The sequence below is a fragment of the Mustelus asterias genome, chromosome 13 (assembly GCF_964213995.1).
Source record: "Mustelus asterias chromosome 13, sMusAst1.hap1.1, whole genome shotgun sequence".
NCBI classification, from domain to species: domain Eukaryota; kingdom Metazoa; phylum Chordata; class Chondrichthyes; order Carcharhiniformes; family Triakidae; genus Mustelus; species Mustelus asterias.
This window is the reverse complement of record NC_135813.1, coordinates 32,752,242-32,775,074: the sequence shown is the minus strand read 5'-3', so window position 1 is coordinate 32,775,074 and position 22,833 is coordinate 32,752,242. Positions and strand designations below refer to the sequence as shown.

General features: G+C 44.9%; 1 protein-coding gene across 1 annotated transcript in view; it reads right to left on the bottom strand.

Moving 5' to 3' along the window:
- The window catches only part of pappaa (pregnancy-associated plasma protein A, pappalysin 1a), a 285,790-nt gene that overhangs the window by 122,559 nt on the left and 140,398 nt on the right, over window positions 1–22,833 (bottom strand). Inside the window, exons 11-13 of the mRNA XM_078227597.1 lie at window positions 8,986–9,093; window positions 5,990–6,125; window positions 4,020–4,233 (exon numbers count right to left, since the gene is read on the bottom strand). Of these exons, the coding sequence (XP_078083723.1) occupies window positions 4,020–4,233; window positions 5,990–6,125; window positions 8,986–9,093 (458 nt within the window). The remainder of the gene's footprint in view (window positions 1–4,019; window positions 4,234–5,989; window positions 6,126–8,985; window positions 9,094–22,833) is intronic.

Below are 22,833 nucleotides of genomic sequence, written 5' to 3'. Positions count from 1 at the left end.
TTACCTCGTGTTTGGTTTGTACGCGACCATTCCTGTCACACCTGCTGGTACCTCAGCCAAATTGCTGTTCTTAATTTAGAAAGGGCCCATCAGTCAACAGGCTTTTCAATCATGGGGAATCATAATTGGGCCCAATCAGGTTTACATGTGATATGTATGCAGACACACAAGCAGAAGTCAATTTTAAGTGATCAGGAGTGCCGGCTCATGCTGATGACTTTCCCCCTCCCTAGCCCTAGGGACATTGAGGGAAATATGACTTGTGCAACTTAATAGGAAGGACTGATTAGTAGGAATGCTATCATGTTGAATATTCATGGTGTTATCTTTTGAAACAGTAGACTGCTACTCATTGAGCAGGTCAGTCCCTGTGAGAACAAAGCCAAATGACTGTCGCCAGTCATTTCAGGTCAGAACTGAAAGCAGAAAATAGGTCTGCTTACCCAGAATTGACTAATCCTGCATTGATAGCAGATTTTAGTTGTAGAAAACAAGAGTCATTGGGGTGAGTTTTCTAGTTCCGCCGGCCATGGGGAATCGGAGCGGGTGAGGGGCAGACCACGCCCGTTGACCTCGGGCGGGTTTTTCCAGTTTCGCGGTGGGTGTGGCTGGAAAATCCCACCCGATACGTTCCCTGGATTCATGAATGTAGCAGAAATTCCAGAATTGGTCAATATTCAGGAGAGTAAGAAGTCTCACAGCACCAGGTTAAAGTCCAACAGGTTTATTTGGTAGCACGAGCTTTCGGAGCACTGCTGTTTCCATCAGGTGATTGTTGTGAGACTTCTTACTGTGCCCACCCCAGTCCAACGCCCGCATCGCCACATCATGGCTCTTAATACCAGGTTAAGGTCCAACAAGTTTATTTGGAATCATGAGCTTTCGGAGCGCTGCTCCTTCATCAGGTGATAAACCCTGGAGTCCAAATAAACCTGTTGGACTTTAACCTGGTGTTGTGAGACTTCCTATTGTGCCCACTCCAGTCCAACACCAGCAACTCCACATCAATATGTAGAACATTGATGATATTTATTATCAAACCATCAGTTCAATTGACATATGTCATCGTATTATATTTCTTTAGAATCAATTTTTCTCCTTCATACTCCTAAATATTCTCAGTCATTTTGAACTTACAAATGCGAGCAGCAAGGAAGACCAGCTGGTTCATCAAACCTATCACACGCTCGTGACGGCCAGAGCATTAATACAATATACTTCCAAATGCCTCCACCAGTGGTCTGTTCAATGTGAACCTGCTTGCCCATTTGTACCTTGCCATAGAATCATAGAAACCCCACAGTGCAGAAGGAGGCCATTTGGCCCATCGAGTCTGCACAAACAACAATCCCATTCAGGCCCTATCCCCCAAAACACCACATATTTACCTGCTAATCCCTCTGACATGCACATCCCAGGACACTAAGGGGCAATTTAGCATGGCCAATCAACCTAACCCACACATCTTTGGACTGTGGGAGGAAATCGGAGCACCTGGAGGAAACCCACTCAGAAGAACATGCAAACTCCACACAGACAATGACCCAAACCGGGAATTGAACCCAGGTCCCTGTGCTGTGAGGCAGCAGTGCTAACCACTGTGCCGCCCAAAGGAACGATTCAAGAATCCAAACAGTGAGCATTGAATGATAGCAGGCTATTCAACTGATGAGGGCATCCCAATGGAGCCTAACTCAGTATGACCTATACATAGATAGTAATCTAGGGTGGAACAAGAATGCAAGAAGCAGAAGCAAGGCAAGGCCACCAGGCCCTTCAAGCCTGCCCCGCCATTCAATACCATCATGGTTGATCTATGCCGGCCTCAACTCTTTTTCTATGCCATTTCCCCACAGCCTTCTATTCCCCGATCTATCAATTATTCATCCACCTCCATTTTAAATACTTCTAATGATCCAGCCTCTACCACCCTTTGGGGCAGAGAATTCCAGAGATTCACCACCCTCTGCGAAAAGAAATTTCTTCCCACCTCAGTTTTAAATGACCAATCCTTTATCTCATAGCAATGTCCCCTTGTTCGAGACTCTCCCGTTGAAATTCATCTCCATTTTTTAAAAAAACTGTTCCTAGCCCAGTGACACTCGGGTCAGTTCTGACACCCAAATTAATGCTTCAGCTGAAGTTGAATCCGAGATCGTACAAGTCCGTATTAAGTTTCACTCACTGATTCAGTGAAGAACAATTCCTGTTTAATTGAATTCAGTTGGCTGACATTATGGATTTTATGTAAATCAGCACTTTCCTGCACGCTCCCTCTCTTTCAAATTCAAATTCTTACACAAAAGAAGTTATTTGCAGAAGCTGAATACTGTAAGCTGCATTAAGCAGCAGAACATTAAGACGTTCATGCTCTTAGAGGCCCATTTTCATGTGATATCTGCCAAACCAAAATCAAAGGTTATGGATTTTTTCTAACACTTAATGACTCCAAGTGTAGAAGGGAACACCACTCTAACTAATGAGATGGAAATAGAAGCAGATCACAGCTCATAAAAGGTAACCTTTTCACATTCCAACGCTTTCATGCCTTCAGTTCACTCATCTGTGTTATCAATAAATCTGGAGTCCACAATCTGCCTTTTCTGCAGCTCTTGTTGACTGTCTAACTAACTTCGCTGAGGTGAACATAACCTGCTAATACCACTTGCATTTTTCCTTATCACCTGCTATTTAAGAGACAATTCGGGCCAAATATTTTCCCAGATCATGAGGAACATTTCGCATTCCTTTCTAGAAGATTCTGTATGTGGAACTGGAATTTGCTTTTCACCAGTTTGTTCCCCCTCCTCCCTGACAGTTTTTTTCCTTCCTGTCACCGATGACGGTTTGGTGCCATGGAAACTGGGGTTCCCTCCTTGGGGAGGCAGTGGCGCTGTGGTATAGTCACTGGACTAGCAATCCAGAGACTCAGGGTAATGCTCTGGGGACCCAGGTTCGAATCCCAACATGGCAGCTGGTGAAATTTGAATTCAACAACATTTCTGGAATTAAAAAGTCTAATGATGACCATGAAACCATTGTCAAGTGTTGGAAAAACCCATCTGGTTCACTAATGTCCTTTGGGGATGAAAATCTGCCGTCCTTACCTGGTCTGGCCTACATTTGACTCCAGACCCACAATAATGTGGTTGACTGTCAAATGCCCTCTGAAATGGAGGGCAGTTAGGGATAGGCAATAAATGCTGGCCCAGCCAGCAACACACACATCCCGTGAAAATGAATTTTTAAAAATATGCCACTTTTCACGTGCGAGGTCAAATGAGCAGCAGGTGTTCACTGGCTGGTCGTCCACAGAGGACAACACACCTTGTTCTCGGTTGAAGCATATTTTCCAATGTGGCTCACTAGAGAGCTTTCAGGAACTCATCACAAAACTTCAAGATTTTATTTTCATCATTCTTTTCCTACAGCTTGGGGCATTAAGATCAACTAGAGCATCCATACAAAACCCTTGCCCGAGATCAGCTAACTCAGCGCAGATTTCAGATTGAAACCCAGAGACTTTTGGTTTATATTCATAGAATCATAGAATCCCTCCAGTGCAGGAGGAGGGCATTTGGCCCATCGAACTTGCACTGACAACAATCCCACCCAGGCCCTATCCCCGTAACCCCACGTATTTACCTTGCTAATACCCCTGACACTAAGGGTCCAAATGAACCTAACCCGCACATCTTTGGACAGCGGGAAGAAACTGGAGCACCCGGAGGAAACCCATGCAGACACAGGGAGAATGTGCAAACTCCACATAGCCGGTGACCCGAGGCTGGAATCGAACCTGGCTCCCTGGCGCTGTGAGGCAGCAGTGCTAACCACTGTGCCACAGAGCTGTCCTCCGCTCCACACAGTAAATGTTATTGCCTATTCCTTTTTCCTTCGTGTTAGCTTTGAAGAAGAACCGTAAGCAGTTTTACGAGCAGTTGCCTCCGTCCACGTCATTATTTTATCTGGGAAACCGTCGATTTGATAAAAGTTTGAAAGGCGGTATCAAAGCTCACCTCTGCTCCGTGGGGCTGTACATCTCACTACTTTGGCAGCCGCTAATTGTAATGGGGTCAAAGTTGTGGAAGGAGCGCAGGGCCACCCCAGAGATGGCAACGTACGGTGAATGGAAGGTAATTAGGATGGCCGAGGTCCTGTAGAAAGGCTGGCTGAGGTCGTGAATGACAGGGATAACGAGGGGGTTGTTCCTACAGTTCAAAAGATGCATTCCTGCAGAAAAGGCGGGAGACAAACACTGGTCATTAAAAATCAGCAAGGCATTCCAATCTCTGTCACTGCGAATTTTCCTTAAAAAAATATACATTTAGACAGCATTAGTGACGGAGAGAAAATGACTATTTATTGACAAATTCTAAATGGTGGAGTATTTCTACCACTTGCAGTGGTGTGTTTTTGCAAATAAAGCCTCTATTTTTTCCTAACCAGTGATTGTGGACTTTTGTACTGGTATTCCACAAGATAATCGGACCTACCCATCTGCTATCAGGTTGATGCACATCATACCAGTGCACTATTTTTGATGTGTACTAATTAACCAAAACCTTTTCACAATGAGAGAACTCTTTTCCTCTGGGTAGCTTTTCAGAAGTTATAACAGATGCTCCCTGCAATTGCCTCAATGTTTGCAAGGGATTCCCTACACAGAGAGGCTTCAAGACCACAGAGCTGAAGCGTGGAAAACTTCAGAGAAAACTGAATGGGTTTTTATCATTTGTTTTACAGCAAGCGGATAATCTGTTAAATTTTCTCTTTCCAAATGTGTGTGTCACCATCCCCAGTCACTGTTTTTCTTTGGTTTAAGTTTATTTATTACTTATTGACCATTGTGCTGCGATAGGGCCTGGCTGGGATTGATGTCGAATGCAGACTCAATGAGCTGACTGGCCTCCTTCTACGCTGTAGGGATTGCTATTCTATGATATTCAGGAAGCCTTCACTCATCAGAATTTTCCCCAGGTGTATAAAATTATGAGAGATATGGATGGAATAGATAGGAAGGAACTTTTCTTCTTACTGGAAGGGTCAATAACCTGGGGAAATAGATTTAATACGAGGGGCAGGAGATTTAGAGGGGGCTTGAGGAAAAACCTTTTCATCTAGGGGGTGGTGGGAATCTGGAACTTTTCCTGAAAGGGTGGTAGAGGCAGAAGCCCTCACAATATTTAAGAAGCATTTAAATGAGCACTTGAAATGCCATAGCATACAAGGCTACGGACCAAGTGCTGGAAAATGGGATTAGAACAGTTGGGGGTTGATGACGAGCACAGGCATGATGGGCCAAAAGGCCTCTCTTTGTCTTGTAAAAGTGAATGGCCGTAAGATTCTGGCCTGTGACTCTATGAGAAAGAGTGTAAGTTTTGCATCAATGCAGTGTGAAAACTCCCATGGGGGCAAAAACCACTGCACAATCGGGACCATGAAAAATAGTGCATTGTGTGTTCAAAAGTACAGCAAACAGCAAATGCATAGTTTCCACATTGTCAGCTACACTTGAAACTATAATCAGGCTAAATGGATCTTGGTTCAAGAGTGGTGGAGAGCCTGGATCCTGAATGGCTGGCCCACAGTGCCAGGCGGTGAGCAGTGAGCTCTTGGACGTATAAATGAAATAAGCACCTAAATAAAATAAAAACTCAAAAGGAAGAAAGGGTGATTAGTAGAACTTGAAGGCAAGTAGGGAAAAGAACTGATTGTGAATGCGTGCTTTTCCTGAGAGAGAGCTTTGCGTGTTTTAAAAGACAAGTGAGATTATCTTTTGAAGGAAGCAAAGATGTGTGTTTGTGTTTGATTGTCTCACTTAGTTTTCCTTTCACTCTTTTCCTGATGTGTATCCTCATGGTGCTGATCCCCACTGCACGGGCCACTCCGCTAATTGAGCCGTTTGAACCTCCTTCAGGCCGGGAGATAACTACATCCTTTCTAAATATGATCCATTGTGTGACGGGAAAAAAAGCAAAAGACTTACCCAGGTCGTGATTCTGATCCTTTGTGTCAACCAGCTGAACTGCGATTGATTCTTGCCTTTGATCCATGAGACTACTTCCATCAGTAGCCAGGTGGACAATGACAGCGGCAGCCACCATGGGTTGAGCGAAGTAAGCCTCATTAGAGAGAAAAAGATAAAGATTAACATTTGGTTAAGAAGTGGGGGATGGGTTGAGGAGGTTGGGGTGGGGGGGAAGAAAACACTTTCAGTCAAAGGATTTCTTTGGTATGGGCTCTCTGTTCACGGGACACAATTTTTCAGGCAGCATTAGACTTTAGAATCATAGATTCCCTACAGTGCAGAAGGAGGCCATTCGGCCCATCGAGCCTGCACAATCCCACCCAGGCCCTACCCCCTTAACCCAACCTATTTACCCCGCCAATCCCCTTAACCTGCACATTTTGGGACACTATGGGCGGAATTTTACTGGCACGTCCGCCCGAGGTTCGTACGATCCTGCCCGAGGCCAACGGAGAATGCCGTTCTCCGAGCCTCGCCCGCCTCCGCAATCGGGGTGGGAGTGCCAGTAAAATTCCAGCCTATGGGACAATTTAACATGGCCAATCAACTTAACCTGCACACCTTTGTGTCAAAAGAAACTGGAGCGCCAAGAGGAAACACACGCAGGAGAACGTGCAAACACCACACACTCACCCCAGGCTGGAATTGAACCCAGGTCCCTGGCGCTGTGAGTAGCAGTGCTAACCACTGTGCCATGCCAGATCATGTGTCTCAATTTATGTGTAAATTGCCATTGATGAAAAATGTCAAGTGATGTGTTTTCATGTGAAAATACTCTCCATTCTCACCCATGGTTTGGCATAGCAGGAGGCAAGACAATGGAGAGTTGCCTGCTCAACTGACGAGGTACAAGTCCCTTATGGACCTCAGCAAATAATCCAGGCTGGCACACCAGTACTGTGCTGAGGGACTGCTGTCTTGTCAAATGGGCCGTCTCTCAGCTGAGATATCACTCCAACAATGTGGACACTTACGATTTGGAGGAAGGCATGGATATTTTCCGGTGTCTGGCCAGCCATATTTCTTCAACTAACACCACTAAAAACAAGTGATTTGGTCAGGTTTGCTCAGTGGTACCTTGTGTATGCATTGGCTGCCATGTTTGCTTGCAGAACAGTAATGATTGTCCTTTGGAAATGTAATCTATTGGCTGCAAGGTACATTCTAAAGATGTCACGAGGTGCAACATTACCTCAATTTCTTTGTTTTTTGCCCTGTGCATAAAATGGCAGAATATATTTAGGATCTTGTGGTAAATTATGATGCGGTTTGATGTTACTGGAATGACAGATTATTGCTTCTCATCTTATAAAAGGGGCACTGATTGAACAATAATGTTCTTGTCCTTGTCTGCTGCCTTCACCCATTATGAAATGCTGCCAGCTATCGCTGTGACTATTGGTGCAATAAATCACAGATTTTTATCATCATGCTTGTAAACTCTAACTGGTCTTCGAGAATATTGTAGAGTTCATAGGGTCTTTCAATTTCTTTACTTCTTGCCTTTTGTAGTTCCATTTGCCACAATGATGCAGATGATTCCTTTGGGTAAGCGATGCTATCTCATAGAGGTTTCTTGTCTGACCGGGAGTGTGTCATTATTTGTAGCACATCACAGGTAGTGTGCCGATATTCTTAGGACTGCATCAATTTTAACCATGGTCATTAAGAGTATGATAGTGTTTACTTTGTGTCTGAGAAAATGTCAGTATTTGTAATATGCCTTTGCGAATAAGCCAGTGTTTGTAATGTCTTGATCTGAGTATGTCAGTATTTTTAGGGAGTGTGTGTGTGTGTGTCAGTATTTGTAGGGAGTCCGTGTGTGTGCGTCAGTATTGTCAGTATTTGTAGGGAGTCCCCGTGTGTGGTGGTTTGTGTGTGTCAGTATTTTTAGGCAGTCCACTTGTGTGTGTGTGTGTGTGTGGGTGTGTGGGTGTATGTGTGTCAGTGTTTTTAGGCAGTCCACTTGTGTGTGTGTGTGTGTGCGTGTGTGTGGGTGTCTGTATGTCAGTATTTTTAGGCAGTCCACTTGTGTGTGTGTGTGTGTGTGTGTGGGTGTCTGTGTGTCAGTATTTTTAGGGAGTCCTCGTGTGTGAGTTTGTGTCAGTATTTTTAGGGAGTCCTCGTGTGTGTGTGTCAGTATTTTTAGGCAACCCACTTGTGTGTGTCTGTGTGTCAGTATTTTTAGGGAGTCCTCGTGTGTGAGTTTGTGTCAGTATTTTTAGGCAGTCCACTTGTGTGAGTTTGTGTCAGTATTTTTAGGCAGTCCGCACTTGTGTGTGTGCATCAGTATTTTGAGAGAGAGTGTGTCTCTCAGTATTTTTAGGGTGTGTGTGTGTGTCTCTGTCTGTGTGTGTGTCTGTCAGTCAGTATTTGTAATGGATCCCCATGTGTGTGCATGCATGTGTGCGCACACACACACACACACACACACAGTGGGACCTTATGGTCCACGGGTTTTCCCACTGAACATACCCCTCGCCACCAGGAAACCTGCAACGGGGATGCCGCATGGTTAAAGTTAGGCTCAAAAGCAAAGAAGGGTCAATGGCCTGAGGCAGTAGAAAATGATGAAATTATCCCACAATATCCCATTCTCCCCGCATCTGCGTGGGTTTCCTCCGGGTGCTCCGGTTTCCTCCCAAAGGTGTGCAGGTTAGGTTGATTAGCTCAATTACCCCTTCATGTTGGGGGAATTAGCAGGGGCTTACGGGGACACGGCCTGGGTGGGATTGTTATCGGTGTAGGCTCGATGGGCCGAATGGCCTCCTCCTATAACTGCAGGGATTCTATGATATGAGGCAGCACCATCAAAATGTGAGGTGAGCGAGTTGAGGGGTGTGGTGGCAGAGGAAGAAGTCAAATTGTTAAAAATGTTTTAATCCTCTTGAATACCAGGCGTTCGCAATGGTTTTAGAATTCATTTTGAGCCCTCTCCAATGTAATCAACCTACCTTTAGCCAGTATTTTGCTCTGAAGTAATTGTGAAATGCTTCCAGGCATGGGAACCAGGCATACTGAGACACCCCATCCGATAAGTCGATGACCCTGGTCTTGCACACCTGAAGGAAAATACGCCGGTGTTAACTCGATACGCCAACAACAAGGTAAGAAAAACACCTGCCAATCTAGACAGAAATCCCGGCCAAAATCTTCCATCTCCGCATGCAGCTGGGATTTTCCACTGCCACTGAGAGCGAATGGAGTTTGAATGTCAAATTTTCCGTTCTTGCTCGCAATGGGTCATCCACCCCCACCCCCACCTCCCCCCCCCCCCCCGCCTTCACCCCCGACATGGACAAGACTGGAGAATCCCCACTGAGTGTATATAACTCAAGCGAGTGCGAATTCCAGTAAATACCCGCGCAATGCCAAATTACGCTGGCTCAGACTTTCCTTTCCATCTCAGTGATGGGAATACCAGGGGCAATGGAGAAAGCAAAACTAAATGATAAAACAGTGACGAACTATCAACTGGCATTTCTGCAGAGACAGTGACATCACCTTGGAGTTTCCTGTGGCATTTCTGAGAGAGAGAGAGAGAGAGAGTGGTTTCCACCTGTTTTTTTTTCACTCCCCTTCTGATGCTGTGGAAACCATATTTTATTGTGCACATCATAAAATCTGTGCATTCTGGGACTTCACTCACTCAACCAAATCTGGAAATGATGTCCCTGTCTGCAAGATTAGCTGAGCTAAAACTAACATTGATTTGAAACTTGCATTTATACAGCACCTTGAACTTAAAATGTCCCAAAGTGCTTCAGGTGATCACGAATAAAATTACTAAACTGCAAAAGAATGATTCTCGGCTCGGGTCACTGTCTGTGCGGGAGTCTGCACGTTCTCTGCGTGGGTTTCCTCCGGGTGCTCCGATTTCCTCCCACAGTCCGAAAGTTGTGCTGGTTAGGTGCATTGACCATGCTAAATTTTCCCTCAGTGTACCCGAACAGGCGCCGGAGTGTGGCAACGAGGAGATTTTCACAGTAACTTAAGTGCAGTGTTAATATAAGCCACGAATAAATGAACTAAAACAATTAGCAGTTGTTTCTACATCTAAAACTAATCAAATGTCAGCTCCTTGTTAGGTCTGGTTCAATGCTCTAACAAAGCTACTGGCATTCCAGAAATATTCAGAATTGGACAGACATGAGAAGATAAATATTTCTGCTCAGCCTGCTTAGTCCATTTGCAGCAAAGTCATAATTCTGTTCAAATAAAGGCAAAAATATTGCAGATTCTGGAAATCTGAAAAAAAAAACCAAAAATGTTCAAAATACTCAGCATCCATGTGGAGAGAAACAGAGTTACCATTTCAAGTTGAAAATGACCTCTTAAGAACATTTAGAGAGTTCGAAAGAAGAATCATATTTGACACAGAGGCCGGAACTCTACCACCTTGCCCGCCACAGAATCAACGTGGACGAGGCGCGGACAATGGAAATCTCCGTTGACCTTGGGCAGGAATTTCCAGTCTCACCCGAGCGAGGCCATTAAATCCCGCCCACCCAATGTGTTAACCTCCATCCACAGATGCTTGGCCGAAACAATGGGATGGACATGGGGAAATAAAATAAAGCAAGGTTTGCTCCCTTAATCGCTATGCAGTGACTCCTGTTGTTAAGTGCACTGGTGGGGTTCAGGTGAGGACAGATTGCGGTTTGCTTGTGTCGCGTTCTATGATTGAACGCTCTGCTGATATTACCCATCAAGGCAGATACATATGGAATGGCTACATGGGAAGAAGCAATATTGTTCACTCTGAACATTTTTCCAGCCATGTGCCAATCGGAGCAGAGTAGAAAGTAGGTTCAAGCGGACGAGTTTCTGATTTTGGAGGAAAGAACTAAGACGTGTCACTTCATACTGTCAAAAAATGTAGAAGACACTATTCTACATTAACTTAACTCAGTATCTGAACTGTTTTATGGTGTAATTAAAGCACAGTTCAGGTCAAACTCACATTTCAGCACTCTACAAACTTGGTAGGCCCAAAACCCTGCAGATCAAGGTATGACTTTTACCCTCTTCTTGCTGAGCAATGTTGGATCCCAGTTCAGCAACACAATTTTAAACTTCTCATCCTTGTATTCGAATCCTTTCACAGCCACACCATTTCCTGGTCGGGATTCTCCCAAAACAAAACCAAGTGCCCAATGGGTGAGAAAACAGGAGTATTTCCCACCTATTTTTTGGGTGTGCTTACCTGAATGTATCTCTGACACTCTGTGCATCACAGCATGATTCACTATGAAAAGTGCTGGGCGGGGCTTATTCCCGCCCGAGAGGCCGGCAGCATTGTGCTGAGCGGGCCACTGTGCATGCGCTGATCTGTCACTGCCCATTGCCCCCCCCCCCCCCCCTCCATTGCTGGCCTTCCCAAACTCCCCTGATCTCTGGCCTCCTGACACCCCCTCCCCTTCCCGATCCCCCCATCTCCGGCCTTCCTGACCCTCCCCTACTAATCACTGGCCTACCGAATCCCACCCCCCCTACCATTCCGATAACCATCCCTGATGACTCCTCCCTCCTTCTCCCACCGATCCCAGTGCAGAGTGGCAGCGGGTTCCATCTCCCCCCAATAGGCCCCATCCCTTGGCACTGCCCGGTGCCTGGCCCCTATTTTTGTACTCCAGTCTTACAACCCCCCAAGATATCAACGCTTCTTCAGTTCTGGCCTCTTGAGCATTCCCAATGTTAATGGCAATTGTTCCAATTCAGCTACCAAGGTGCTAAACTCTGGAGACATAACACTAACACTGGCTGCCAAGATATCTTAAAGTGCCATTCTATTTGGCATTGGAATCTGTAAACAGGACTGTAACAACCAGCAATGTAATCTTTTCATCCACTGGTCAAAACTTCAATCCATGAGGTTTGCAAGCTCTTTTTTTATTCATTTGTGGGACATGGGTGTCGCTGGCTGGCCAGCATTTATTGCCCATCCCTATTTGCCCTTGGAGGGCAGTTGAGAGTCAACCACATTGCTTTGGCTCTGGAGTCACATTTGGGCCAGACCAGATAAGGATGGCAGATTTCCTTCCCTAAGGGACATTCGTGGACCAGACGGGTTTTTCCAACAATCGACAATGGTTTCACGATCATCAGTAGATTCTTAATTCCAGATATTTTTATTGAATTCAAATTCCACCATCTGCCGTGGTGGGATTCGAACCCCCAGGCCATCGAACCACCAGGCCATCACGTCCCCTGTGCACTAAGCCTGAAAAGAGTTCAATTTGCAAAGAGTGCTGATGTGAACACCAAACCCATTAATTGAAACTGAGACCTTTTCTCGTAAGGGGACGACAAAGTTCAAATTTCGATCTCCGCCGAAATTAATATAACAGTTCAAAACTATTTGGACCTCGATGTGAGTTATCAGTTTTCGTGTGTGATCCATTTCCTTTTGTTGTTGTGCAAGGCCTCATTGGAAAAAGTGGATGTGAAGCCCAGCAAAACAGATGCTGCCTATTTAGAGCTTAAAGTTATCTCTGAGCCTCCCACCATGGCCAGTGTTGTTCTTGGTTGGAGTGTGGGGGTGTTGGAGCGGAGGGGGAGGCTGGTGGTGATGAGGCTTGTCATGCAAATCGCAACTTATTTTGGCTTTTTGAAAAAAAAACCCTGGAGTTCTTTGTATTTTTCAAATGCCTCGAACAGCTTGGTTTTAAGAAAACAACTCGCGTTGACAGATCACATTATGCTATAGCGCAGTGCAATTCAAACACAGTGGATGACCTGTCCTTTCCTGTTCATTTCTAGACAATGATTAAAGGCAAGTGCCACCCAGGGAGAAAGAACTAGAAGGCGATTCAGTCCTTTTAAGTCTCGCTTTCTCGCTACTTGCCACAACAGAAGGAGAACCTCCAAATGAAGCCTCCTACAATTTACTATATACTTAGCCCATGATCAGAGATGCATTGACTAAACTGAGATGCTTGTCTCATCCCCTGATGGCGAAAAGGAAACATCCTGTGTAGTTCAGCAATTTCTTTGAGAAATTCTTTGAGAAATTTCTTTGAGAAAGGGGGAAATAAATGGTCAAATCAGTAAGCAAAAAGCCCCCCTTTCCAAGCAATAAAACAGGACATTTTTTAAGCTGTTCATAAAACCTTGAATGGTGAGTCAAAGTGCCAGGCGAGTCTGAGCACAACAGCAGTATCCAGTCATTAACCTTACCCTCTACGAGGCAGAGCGGGGGAAAATATACCTATAACAAATCACAATCATACTTGATAGGTGACAGCTTAGTCCAGTGCTGCTCTAAGTGAATAGTTGCAAATGAGGTTTTGATTACCAAGGTACCAAAATATCATTTTGTTCCAGCAAAGTTTTGGGGATTTGACCAGCGTCCTCGAGAGGGATTAATAATCTTTGTGATACTTTTTTTTCTCTTCCCGGTAAGCTTTTATATTTCCCCCCAATGGTATTCAGCCACCCAGAGGCAACGCTTTCTTTTATAATCAAACTTGCACACTTTCTGGGTATGCGAGGACACAGTGGGAACTAATAAATTCCTCTTAAAGAGGACTGTCAAACCCAAACCTCTTGTTCAGTCCTGTGCCTTTTATTGCTCCAAAGCACTTTATTTCAGATTTTGGGTTTTAAATTACATTATAGACACTTCGCCAGCACTTTGTATATGGTCCCTGGGAGTTGTATGATTTGTATCTTGCAACAAGGTGTGTGCCTTAACGAGAGTTCCATAAGCCAGTATCAAACAGAATGCGGAGCAGTCTGCAGCGAGGCATAATCACAGCCTTGTACTGAAGGTGGGGGTGAATGGGGTCAATAATTGGATTTTAAACCATGGGGGTCCCTTTGCTTCTTTTGATGAAAATCGGGAGAATGCCTGTTTTTCTTCAGCATTAATGACTGACTAATGAAATCAGATTCCCAGAAATCATACATTAAAAGTTGCATGTTCCCATGATATCACAAGTAGTTAGTGCAGAGGAACAGACACTCTTCCCAATTTTCCTAAGGAAAATAAAGGGACTTCGTTCCACTGATTTTTTAATTTTATTTTGGATTTGCCAGGGGAGCTTACAGGCCAAGTTCGATTGTTTAACAATGTGCAAAAAGGAACCTGAATGCGTGCGACACGAGGAATACTCATTAGGCATCGAGAAGTGCAGTCTGATCAAGAGGTCCAAATGCTATTAAAGATTATCAAGAGCAAGGATTGAGTGATTTAGAGCCATTGTCTGATTTCCAAGTCAGATTAGTGCTGCAAAATCATCTCCAGGTGTTTGTTATTGAAAATAAAGGGGTAGAGTTTCCGTTTTGGGTGCAATCTGTGATTGGGGCCCATTTTAAAAATAGTTTTTTTCTTTCCTTAAGTTTCCACTTGGAATTGTTTGCACATTTCAAAATCTGTCGCAAACGAGTAGAGTTCGTGAAAATAATGCTTTTAAAAAGTATGTTTCTTTAAAAATTACTTCATCTATTTCAGGGTGGTAACTTGATGCGGTTTGGTGAAGTTTAAGTTTAAAGTTTATTAGTCACAAGTAGGCTTACATTAACACTGCAATGAAGTTACTGTGAAAGTCCCCGAGTTGCCACACTCCGGCGCCTGTTCGGGTACACTGAGGGAGAATTTAGCATGGCCAATGCACCTAACCAGCACATCTTTCGAACTGTGGGAGGAAACCGGAGCACCCAGACAGACATGAGGAGAACGTGCAGACTCTGCACAGGCAGTGACCCAAGTCAGGAATTGAACCCGGGTCCCTGGCACTGTGAGGCAGCAGTGCTAACCACTGTGCCAGCCGAAAATGGGTTCATCAGCATTTTTAATCACTACTCGAGCAATCCAAGTCTAAATGAATGAATGACATTTTTTTTTTAAATGCAGTTACCATTGGGGGTACGGCGGTCAGTAAATTACACAAAAGTTGCTTTTAAAACATCTCTATACTTTGCAAAAGAACCAGTTTAATTCAGCAGAAACTCATAATGGTGAACAATTTATCCTGGAGTTGTGGCCAGTTTTGTGTCCAAGGCCAACTTCTAGCGCAGTGTTTCTGTTTTGAACCAGCATACAATGTTGCAGAGATCTGACATGCACCGAACATAATTTGCACTTAAAATTTCGCAATCTTTTGTGCTGGTTATGCTGATTGCTGGGGGGAACTTTGGCAAAAGTTTAATAAGGCACTTTTAAAAAATTTGTGCAGTATGTGAATATTTCTGACCTGCGAAGCCCATTGGCTTTCAAACTCGGAGACCTGGGGCGGGATTTTCCAACCGCGCTCGCCCCAAAACCGGAAAATCCCACCCGAGGTCGATGGACCTTTGCATGCCCCTTGCCCCGCCCCCCCCCATGCCTGCTATGATTCCCATGGAGGGCGGGATGGGAAAACCCCACCCCTCCCACCTCCCCCCCCGGACTCTGAGAGACTTGCGGAGGGCAATGGGATAATCAGAATTCTGCTTGTTGACCAGATTTCTGTATTCGTTGATTGATTTAGCTTGTTACTTCAGTTGTTTCTTTTACTAATAAAACACACTTTCTGTAATGTTAGTACTGCTTTCATTTGGTAAGTGACACGGTCTTCTAGAATTAGCACTCTGTGCATCGGGAACCTGTCAATATTTGCTGAAGAGTCTCCTCGCTGAAGTGTTTGAAAACCACTGACTTAATCTTGCTTCGGGTGTTTGAGCTGAACACACAGCCCACGCTGATGTTCTATGTGCAGTACCAAAGGGGTGCCGCACTGTTGGTAGTTCTGCCTTAGGGGTGAGATGTTAAACCAAAGGTCCACCTACTCTCTCGACTGGGAGTTAAAGATCCCAGGATCCCTGTGATGCGATTTGAGGGAGAAGACTGAGTACTTAAGAAATAAAAGATGTTCAGTTCCAAGGATGTGCAGGTTAGGTGGATTGGCCGCCATGCTAAGTTGACCATTAAATTTTCTAGCCGCGTTGGCCCCAAAATGGGAAAATCCTGCCCGTGTAGTCCACCGCCACCACCCCCCACTCCACCCCTCCCGCCTTCTAGGATTCCCGTGGCAGGCAGGATAAGAAAATTCCTGCTTAGTGTCGAAAAATGTGTAAGTTAGGGGGGATTGGCCCTTGCTAAATTGACCCTTAGTGTCCCAAGATGCATAGGTTAGGGGGATTAGCAGATAAATACATGGGGTTATGGGGATCGACGAGAGTAGACTTGGGTAAGCTGCCCTGTCAGAGAGTAGATGCAGATTCGATGGGCAGAATGGCGTCCTTCTGCATTATAGGGATTTCTATGATTGTTTGAAAAACAAAGGGCGTGATTTTCCAGCTGCGCTCGCCCCAAAACTGGAAAATTTTGCTCAAGGTCAACAAACCTTTGCATGTTCAGGCACCCCCCCCCCACCCCCCTCCACCCACTACGATTCCCCTGCTGGCAGGATGGAAAAATTCCGCTAAATGTGTTGAAAGTACTCAAAGGGGGCAGAGTTGAATATGGTTGCCATCACAAAGGAGAAAGTGCTAGAGAAACTAAAAGGTCTGAAAATTGATAAATCTCCGGGCCCAGATGGGCTACATCCTAGAGTTCTAAAGGAGATAGCTGAAGAAATAGTGGAGGCGTTAGTTATGATCTTTCAAAAGTCACTGGAGTCAGGGAAAGTCCCAGAGGATTGGAAAATCGCTGTTGTAACCCCACTGTTCAAGAAGGGAACAAGAAAAAAGATGGAAAATTATAGGCCAATTAGCCTAACCTCAGTTGTTGGCAAAATTCTAGAATCCATCGTTAAGGATGAGATTTCTAAATTCTTGGAAGTGCAGGGTCGGATTAAGACAAGTCAGCATGGATTTAGTAAGGGGAGGTCGTGCCTGACAAACCTGTTAGAGTTCTTTGAAGAGATAACAAATAGGTTAGACCAAGGAGAGCCAATGGATGTTATCTATCTTGACTTCCAAAAGGCCTTTGACAAGCTGCCTCATGGGAGACTGCTGAGTAAAATAAGGGCCCATGGTATTCGAGGCAAGGTACTAACATGGATTGACGATTGGCTGTCAGACAGAAGGCAGAGAGTTGGGATAAAAGGTTCTTTCTCAGAATGGCAACCGGTGACAAGTGGTGTCCCGCAGGGTTCAGTGTTGGGGCCACAGCTGTTCTCTTTATATATTAACGATCTAGATGACGGGACTGGGAGCATTCTGGCCAAGTTTGCCGATGATACAAAGATAGGTGGAGGGGCAGGTAGTATTGAGGAGGTGGGGAGGCTGCAGAGAGATTTAGACAGTTTAGGAGAGTGGTCCAAGAAGTGGCTGATGAAATTCAACGTGGGCAAGTGCGAGGTCGTACACTTTGGAAAAAAGAATAGAGGCATGGACTATTTTCTAAACGGTGACAAAATTCATAATGCTAAAGTGCAAAGGGACTTGGGAGTCCTAGTCCAGGATTCTCTAAAGGTAAACTTGCAGGTTGAGTCCGTAATTAAGAAAGCAAATGTAATGTTGTCATTTATCTCAAGAGGCTTGGAATACAAAAGCCGGGATGTACTTCTGAGGCTTTATAAAGCACTGGTTAGGCCCCATTTGGAGTACTGTGAGCAATTTTGGGCCCCACACCTCAGGAAGGACATACTGGCACTGGAGCGGGTCCAGCGGAGATTCACACGGATGATCCCAGGAATGGTAGGCCTGACATACGATGAACGTCTGAGGATCGTGGGATTATATTAATTGGAGTTTAGGAGGTTGAGGGGAGATCTGATAGAAACTTACAAGATAATGAACGGCTTAGATAGGATGGACGTAGGGAAGTTGTTTCCATTAACAGGGGAGACTAGGACGCGGGGGCACAGCCTTAGAATAAAAGGGAGTCACTTTAGAACAGAGATGAGGAGAAATTTCTTCAGCCAGAGAGTGGTGGGTCTGTGGAATTCATTGCCACAGAGGGCTGTGGAGGCCGAGACGTTGAGCGTCTTCAAGACAGAAATTGATAAATTCTTGATTTCTCGAGGAATTAAGGGCTATGGGGAGAGAGCGGGTAAATGGAGTTGAAATCAACCATGATTGAATGGTGGAGTGGACTCGATGGGCCGAATGGCCTTACTTCCGCTCCTATGTCTTATGGTCTTAAGTCTGGATGACCCTTTGTCAATTCTGATGAAGGATCATCCAGACTCGAAACGTTGGCTCTATTCTCTCTCCACAGATGCTGTCAGACCTGCTGAGTTTTTCCAGCATTTTCTGTTTTTGTTTCAGATTCCAGCATCTGCAGTATTTTGCCTTGATGTTGAAATTACTCAGCAGGTCTGGCAGAATCTGTGGAGAGAGAAACAGTTAACATTTTAAGTCAAAAATGACACTTATTCCGCCATCCGCAGTATTTTGCTCTTATTTCAATGAGTTCTGTTTTCCAGGCCAGCATACATGTCTCAACCAACATCATAGAAATGGTTAATCTACTCCATTGTCTTGTATAGATGTTTGTTGGAACTATCCACCTATAAATTCCATATCAGGCAAATTCCTTCCCTCTCTGAGTAACCAGCAGAGATCAGCTTTCTCACTGCAGATACAAACTGAATCTCCCATGAAACATTTTGCAGTATAGAGAAGAGTTTGAGAGTTCTCTCAATTCCAAGCCAACATTTATCCCTCAGCAAACATCACTGAAACAAATGATCTGGTACCTGATTGTCCACAAATTGGTTACATTGCTTCCCGACATTATGACAGAGACTACATCTAATGTACCTGATTGGATGTGAAGTGCTCCAGGATGTCCTGAATGCTTGAAAGGTGCTGTATAAATGCAAGTGCCTTCTTTCCTTTGTTTCCTCCATTTCATAGAATCATACAGTGCAGAAGGAGGCCATTTGGCCCATTGAGTCTGCACCGACCACAATCCCCCCAGACCCTATTCCCGTAACTCCGCATATTTACCCTGCTAATCCCCTGACACTAGAGTCAATTTATCATCGCCAATCCACCTAACCTGCACATCTTTGGAGAGTGAGAGGAAACTGGAGCACCCGGAGGACACCCACACAGATACAGGGGGAATGTGCAAACTCCACACAGACAGTGACCCAAGGCTGGAATTGAATCCGTGTCCCTGGCGCTGTTAGACAGCAGTGCTAACCACTGTGCCACCGTGCCACTCTTTTTTATACACATTCACATAAAATTACTTCCCCCACTCCCAGAGTTAATGAAACTGAGCGGCAGGATGGCACAATGGTTAGCACTGCTGCCTCACAGTGCCAGGGACACGGATTCGATTCCCGGCTTGGGTCACTGTCTGTGCGGTGTCTGGACGTTCTCCCTTTTTCTGCGTGAGTGCCCTCCAGGTACTCCAGTTTCCTCCCACAGTCTGAAAGACGTGCTGGTTAGGTGCGCTGGCCATGCTAAATTCTCCCTCAGTGTACCCGAACAGGCACCAGAGAGTGGCGACTAGGGAATTTTCACAGTAACTTCATTGCAGTGTTAATGTAAGCCTACTTGTGACACTAATAAATAAAATAAACCCCTATTCCTATCTTTATACCATACAGCAAAAAGAGGACCATGAAGGAAACGATTGTTTTCTTTGAATTGCAAACCTTGTTGATTTATCCGACAGCAGTGAACTATCACCAAGTTTTATTTATCTCCAAAGTCGGCAACAGGGCTTTTTTTTTCTCTGTCTCAGGAACCCACATTCTTGCCTGGTGAAGCTTTACGCAGAGGGACTGTTGTCACACTGTTGGCACAGCCCATTCAAGCCACGATACGGAGCAATGTGTCTCAATCCTAAAACCCCTATATTCTGATGTAAATTTGTCAGTGTGCTCCATTAATGGCCACCCAGGGTTGTCAGAGACCAAAGTAAACTGATCACAATTAGACACTATTCAGGTCCTAACTCTTTCATGTGAAAAATTATTTGATCAAAACAGCTTGGATTGGGAACCCTTCACTTGTGATGGCAGACTACTTTGTTATGCATCAGTTAATGACAGCTGAGTAGCATGGGAAAGCTAGCTTTAAAAATACACAAATATCTTGCTAACTACTGCTGTTGTGCTGCTGGGCTATCTTTTAAGGATTTATTGTTGTCTATGGCTGACAATAAATGAAAATTCAAATCGCAAGAGACATAAAAATTGGGTAATCAGGTTTTGTGAGTTGTTAATGCCTTGGAAACCACAAATGACTTCAAAGTCGTTTATAACATAAAGGGAGATACTTAAGGACTCTAATGCTGCAAACCCACATTTTTTTTTCCCCTACCCAATGGTAATTTTTTTCTCTCTCTCAGGGGCCATTTGCAGTTAACTGCTGTCTGATAATTGTCCCTGTTTGTGTTGATATTTGCTCCCAAACACCTCGGTAAGCAGGAGCCAGCTTCAAGTGCATAGAGTGGGGGACTGCTATTAACCTCTGTGATTGCACACATCTGCGGGAGATGATTAAAATCAAAGTGTTCACTGTTTACAGACTGCTGCGAGAGGCAAACAAGTGAGGTCTCTTCCCACTTCTGTCCGGACCCAACTCCCGATCGTCGTTCGAATGATTATTTTGCAGCTCCTCCCCTCCATGCTGGTAGATTTTGTCATAAATATATCACAATCAACCTGCAGTGGTTACTATACAGCAAATGGACTCTTGAGGAAACGATCGGATTTCCAATTAAAAAAAGAGAGAAATCCCCTGGTTTACTGAAAAGCCATTTGTTGTGTATTCCTGGAGGTTTGCATGTTTGGAGCATTGGCATAACTAAAACGTTTAGTTATTTGCTTAAAACATAGAACACGGGTTCAATTCCAGCCTCAGGTCACTGTCTATGTGTAGTGTCTGTGTGGAGTTTGCACGTTCTCCCCCATCTGCGTGGGTTTCCTCTGCGTGCTCCGGTTTCCTCCCACTGCTGCCTCACATCTCCAAGATTCGATTCCCGGCTTGGGTCACTGTCTGTGCGGAGTCTGTACGATCTTCCCGTGTCTGCATGGGTTTCCTCCGGGTGCTCTGGTTTCCTCCAACAGTCCAAAAGATATGCTTGTTAGGTGCATTGACCATGCTAAATTGCCCCTCAGTGTACCAGAACAGGTGCCAGAGTATAGTGACAAGGGGATTTTCACAGTAACTTCATTGCAGCATTAATGTAAGTCTACATGTGACACTAATAAATAAACTTAAACTTTAACTTTAATTCCAGCCTTAGTTTACTGTCTGCATGGAGTTTGCATATTTTCCCATGTCTACGTGGGTTTCCTCTGGTTCCCTCCCACAGTCTAAAGGATGTGCAGATGAGGTTGATTGGCCATGGTAAACTGCCCCCTAGTGTCCCAAAATGTGTTAGGTTAGGGGGATTATCGGGGTAAATACATTGGTTAATGGGGATAGGGTCTGGGTAAGATGCTCTGTTGGAGAGTTGGTGCAGCCTCGGTGGGCCGAATGGCCTCCTCCTGCACTGTAGGGATTCTATGATTCTAACACCCCCAAACCTTTTTGGGTGGCTGGGTGCAGGGGGTGGGGGGTGCTGATTGAGTGGTGGGGATGGGCAGGGACGAAGGATGTTCTATGAATCTGACATCTATTTACTGGTGGCGAAGGAGCTGGCAGAGTGCAATTAATGAGACCGTGTTGGTGCCGCTGGGCACATCGGTTCCCCTGGCGAGGATGGTAAGCATGACCGCGGACCAGGGATGGAATGCCACAAACATCCATTCTGTCAGGCTCGCCTCTGAAAAGTCTCACTGTGGAAGGTTTTGTGGGCAGAAATGTAAAAAAAATCAAGATGCTTAAAGTTTATTTATTAGTGTCCCAAGTAGGATTACGTTAACACTGCAATGAAGTTACTGTGAAAATCCCCTAGTCGCCACACTCCGGCACCCGTTTGGGTACACTGAGGGAGAATTTAGCATGGTCAATGCACCTAACCAGCACGTCTTTCGGACTGTGGGAAGAAACCGAAGCACCCGGAGGAAACCCACGCCGAAACGGGGAGAATGTGCAGACTCCGCACAGACAGTGACCTAAGCTAGGAATCGAACCTGGGTCCCTGGCGCTGTGAGGCAGCAGTGCTAACCGCTGTGCCACCGTGCCGTCATGCAGCGTAATTGCTTTGAGTTGCGATCATGATTGTCAAAAGCAAGCAATTGGCTTCAGGTGGAAACATGAGAATGTGCAGGAAGGGAAGAAACTATTGAACCTTTAAAGTTAAAATAATATCGTAAATTTCGCTGTCTCACATTCCCCTCAATTGCTTTCACTGACGAATATCTATCCTGTTTCCTCTTGAATTTGTCAACACTAATCACCTCTTCAAACTCTTCCATAAATTCACCACCCTGTCCCTGAGTTAAAGTAGTTACTGGTCCTCTTATTTCCATAACAGGATGTAAACAAAGCAAATAAAGTGTGGCAGCAGTTTCAACACTTTTGAGCATAAGCAGCTCCACGACATAAGCATGCCCATTGGAGAATTATTAATTTGGCTGGCTAGCCCAGTCATAACTGCATAAATTGCTCTGGGAGTGCAGACAAATGTGTAAAAGAACTATTACACAATTCTTAACAGATGCTTGGATTTACAGTGTAGCTCCTCTGTCCTCAGGTTCACTGTGAGTGTGACATTTAAATTGTGCAGCTAAAAGCTTTGAAAGTTTACAATTCTTTCTGTATAAAATAAGCTTTAATATCATCAAGTTTTTAAAAGTTTAAAGTTTATTTATTAGTCACAAGTAGTCTTACGTTAAAGCTGCAATGAAGTTACTGTGAAAATCCCCCACTCGCCACACTCCGGCTCCTGTTCGGATACACTGAGGGAGAATTTAGCACGGCCAATGCACTTAACCAGCATGTCTTTCGGTCTGCGGGAGGGA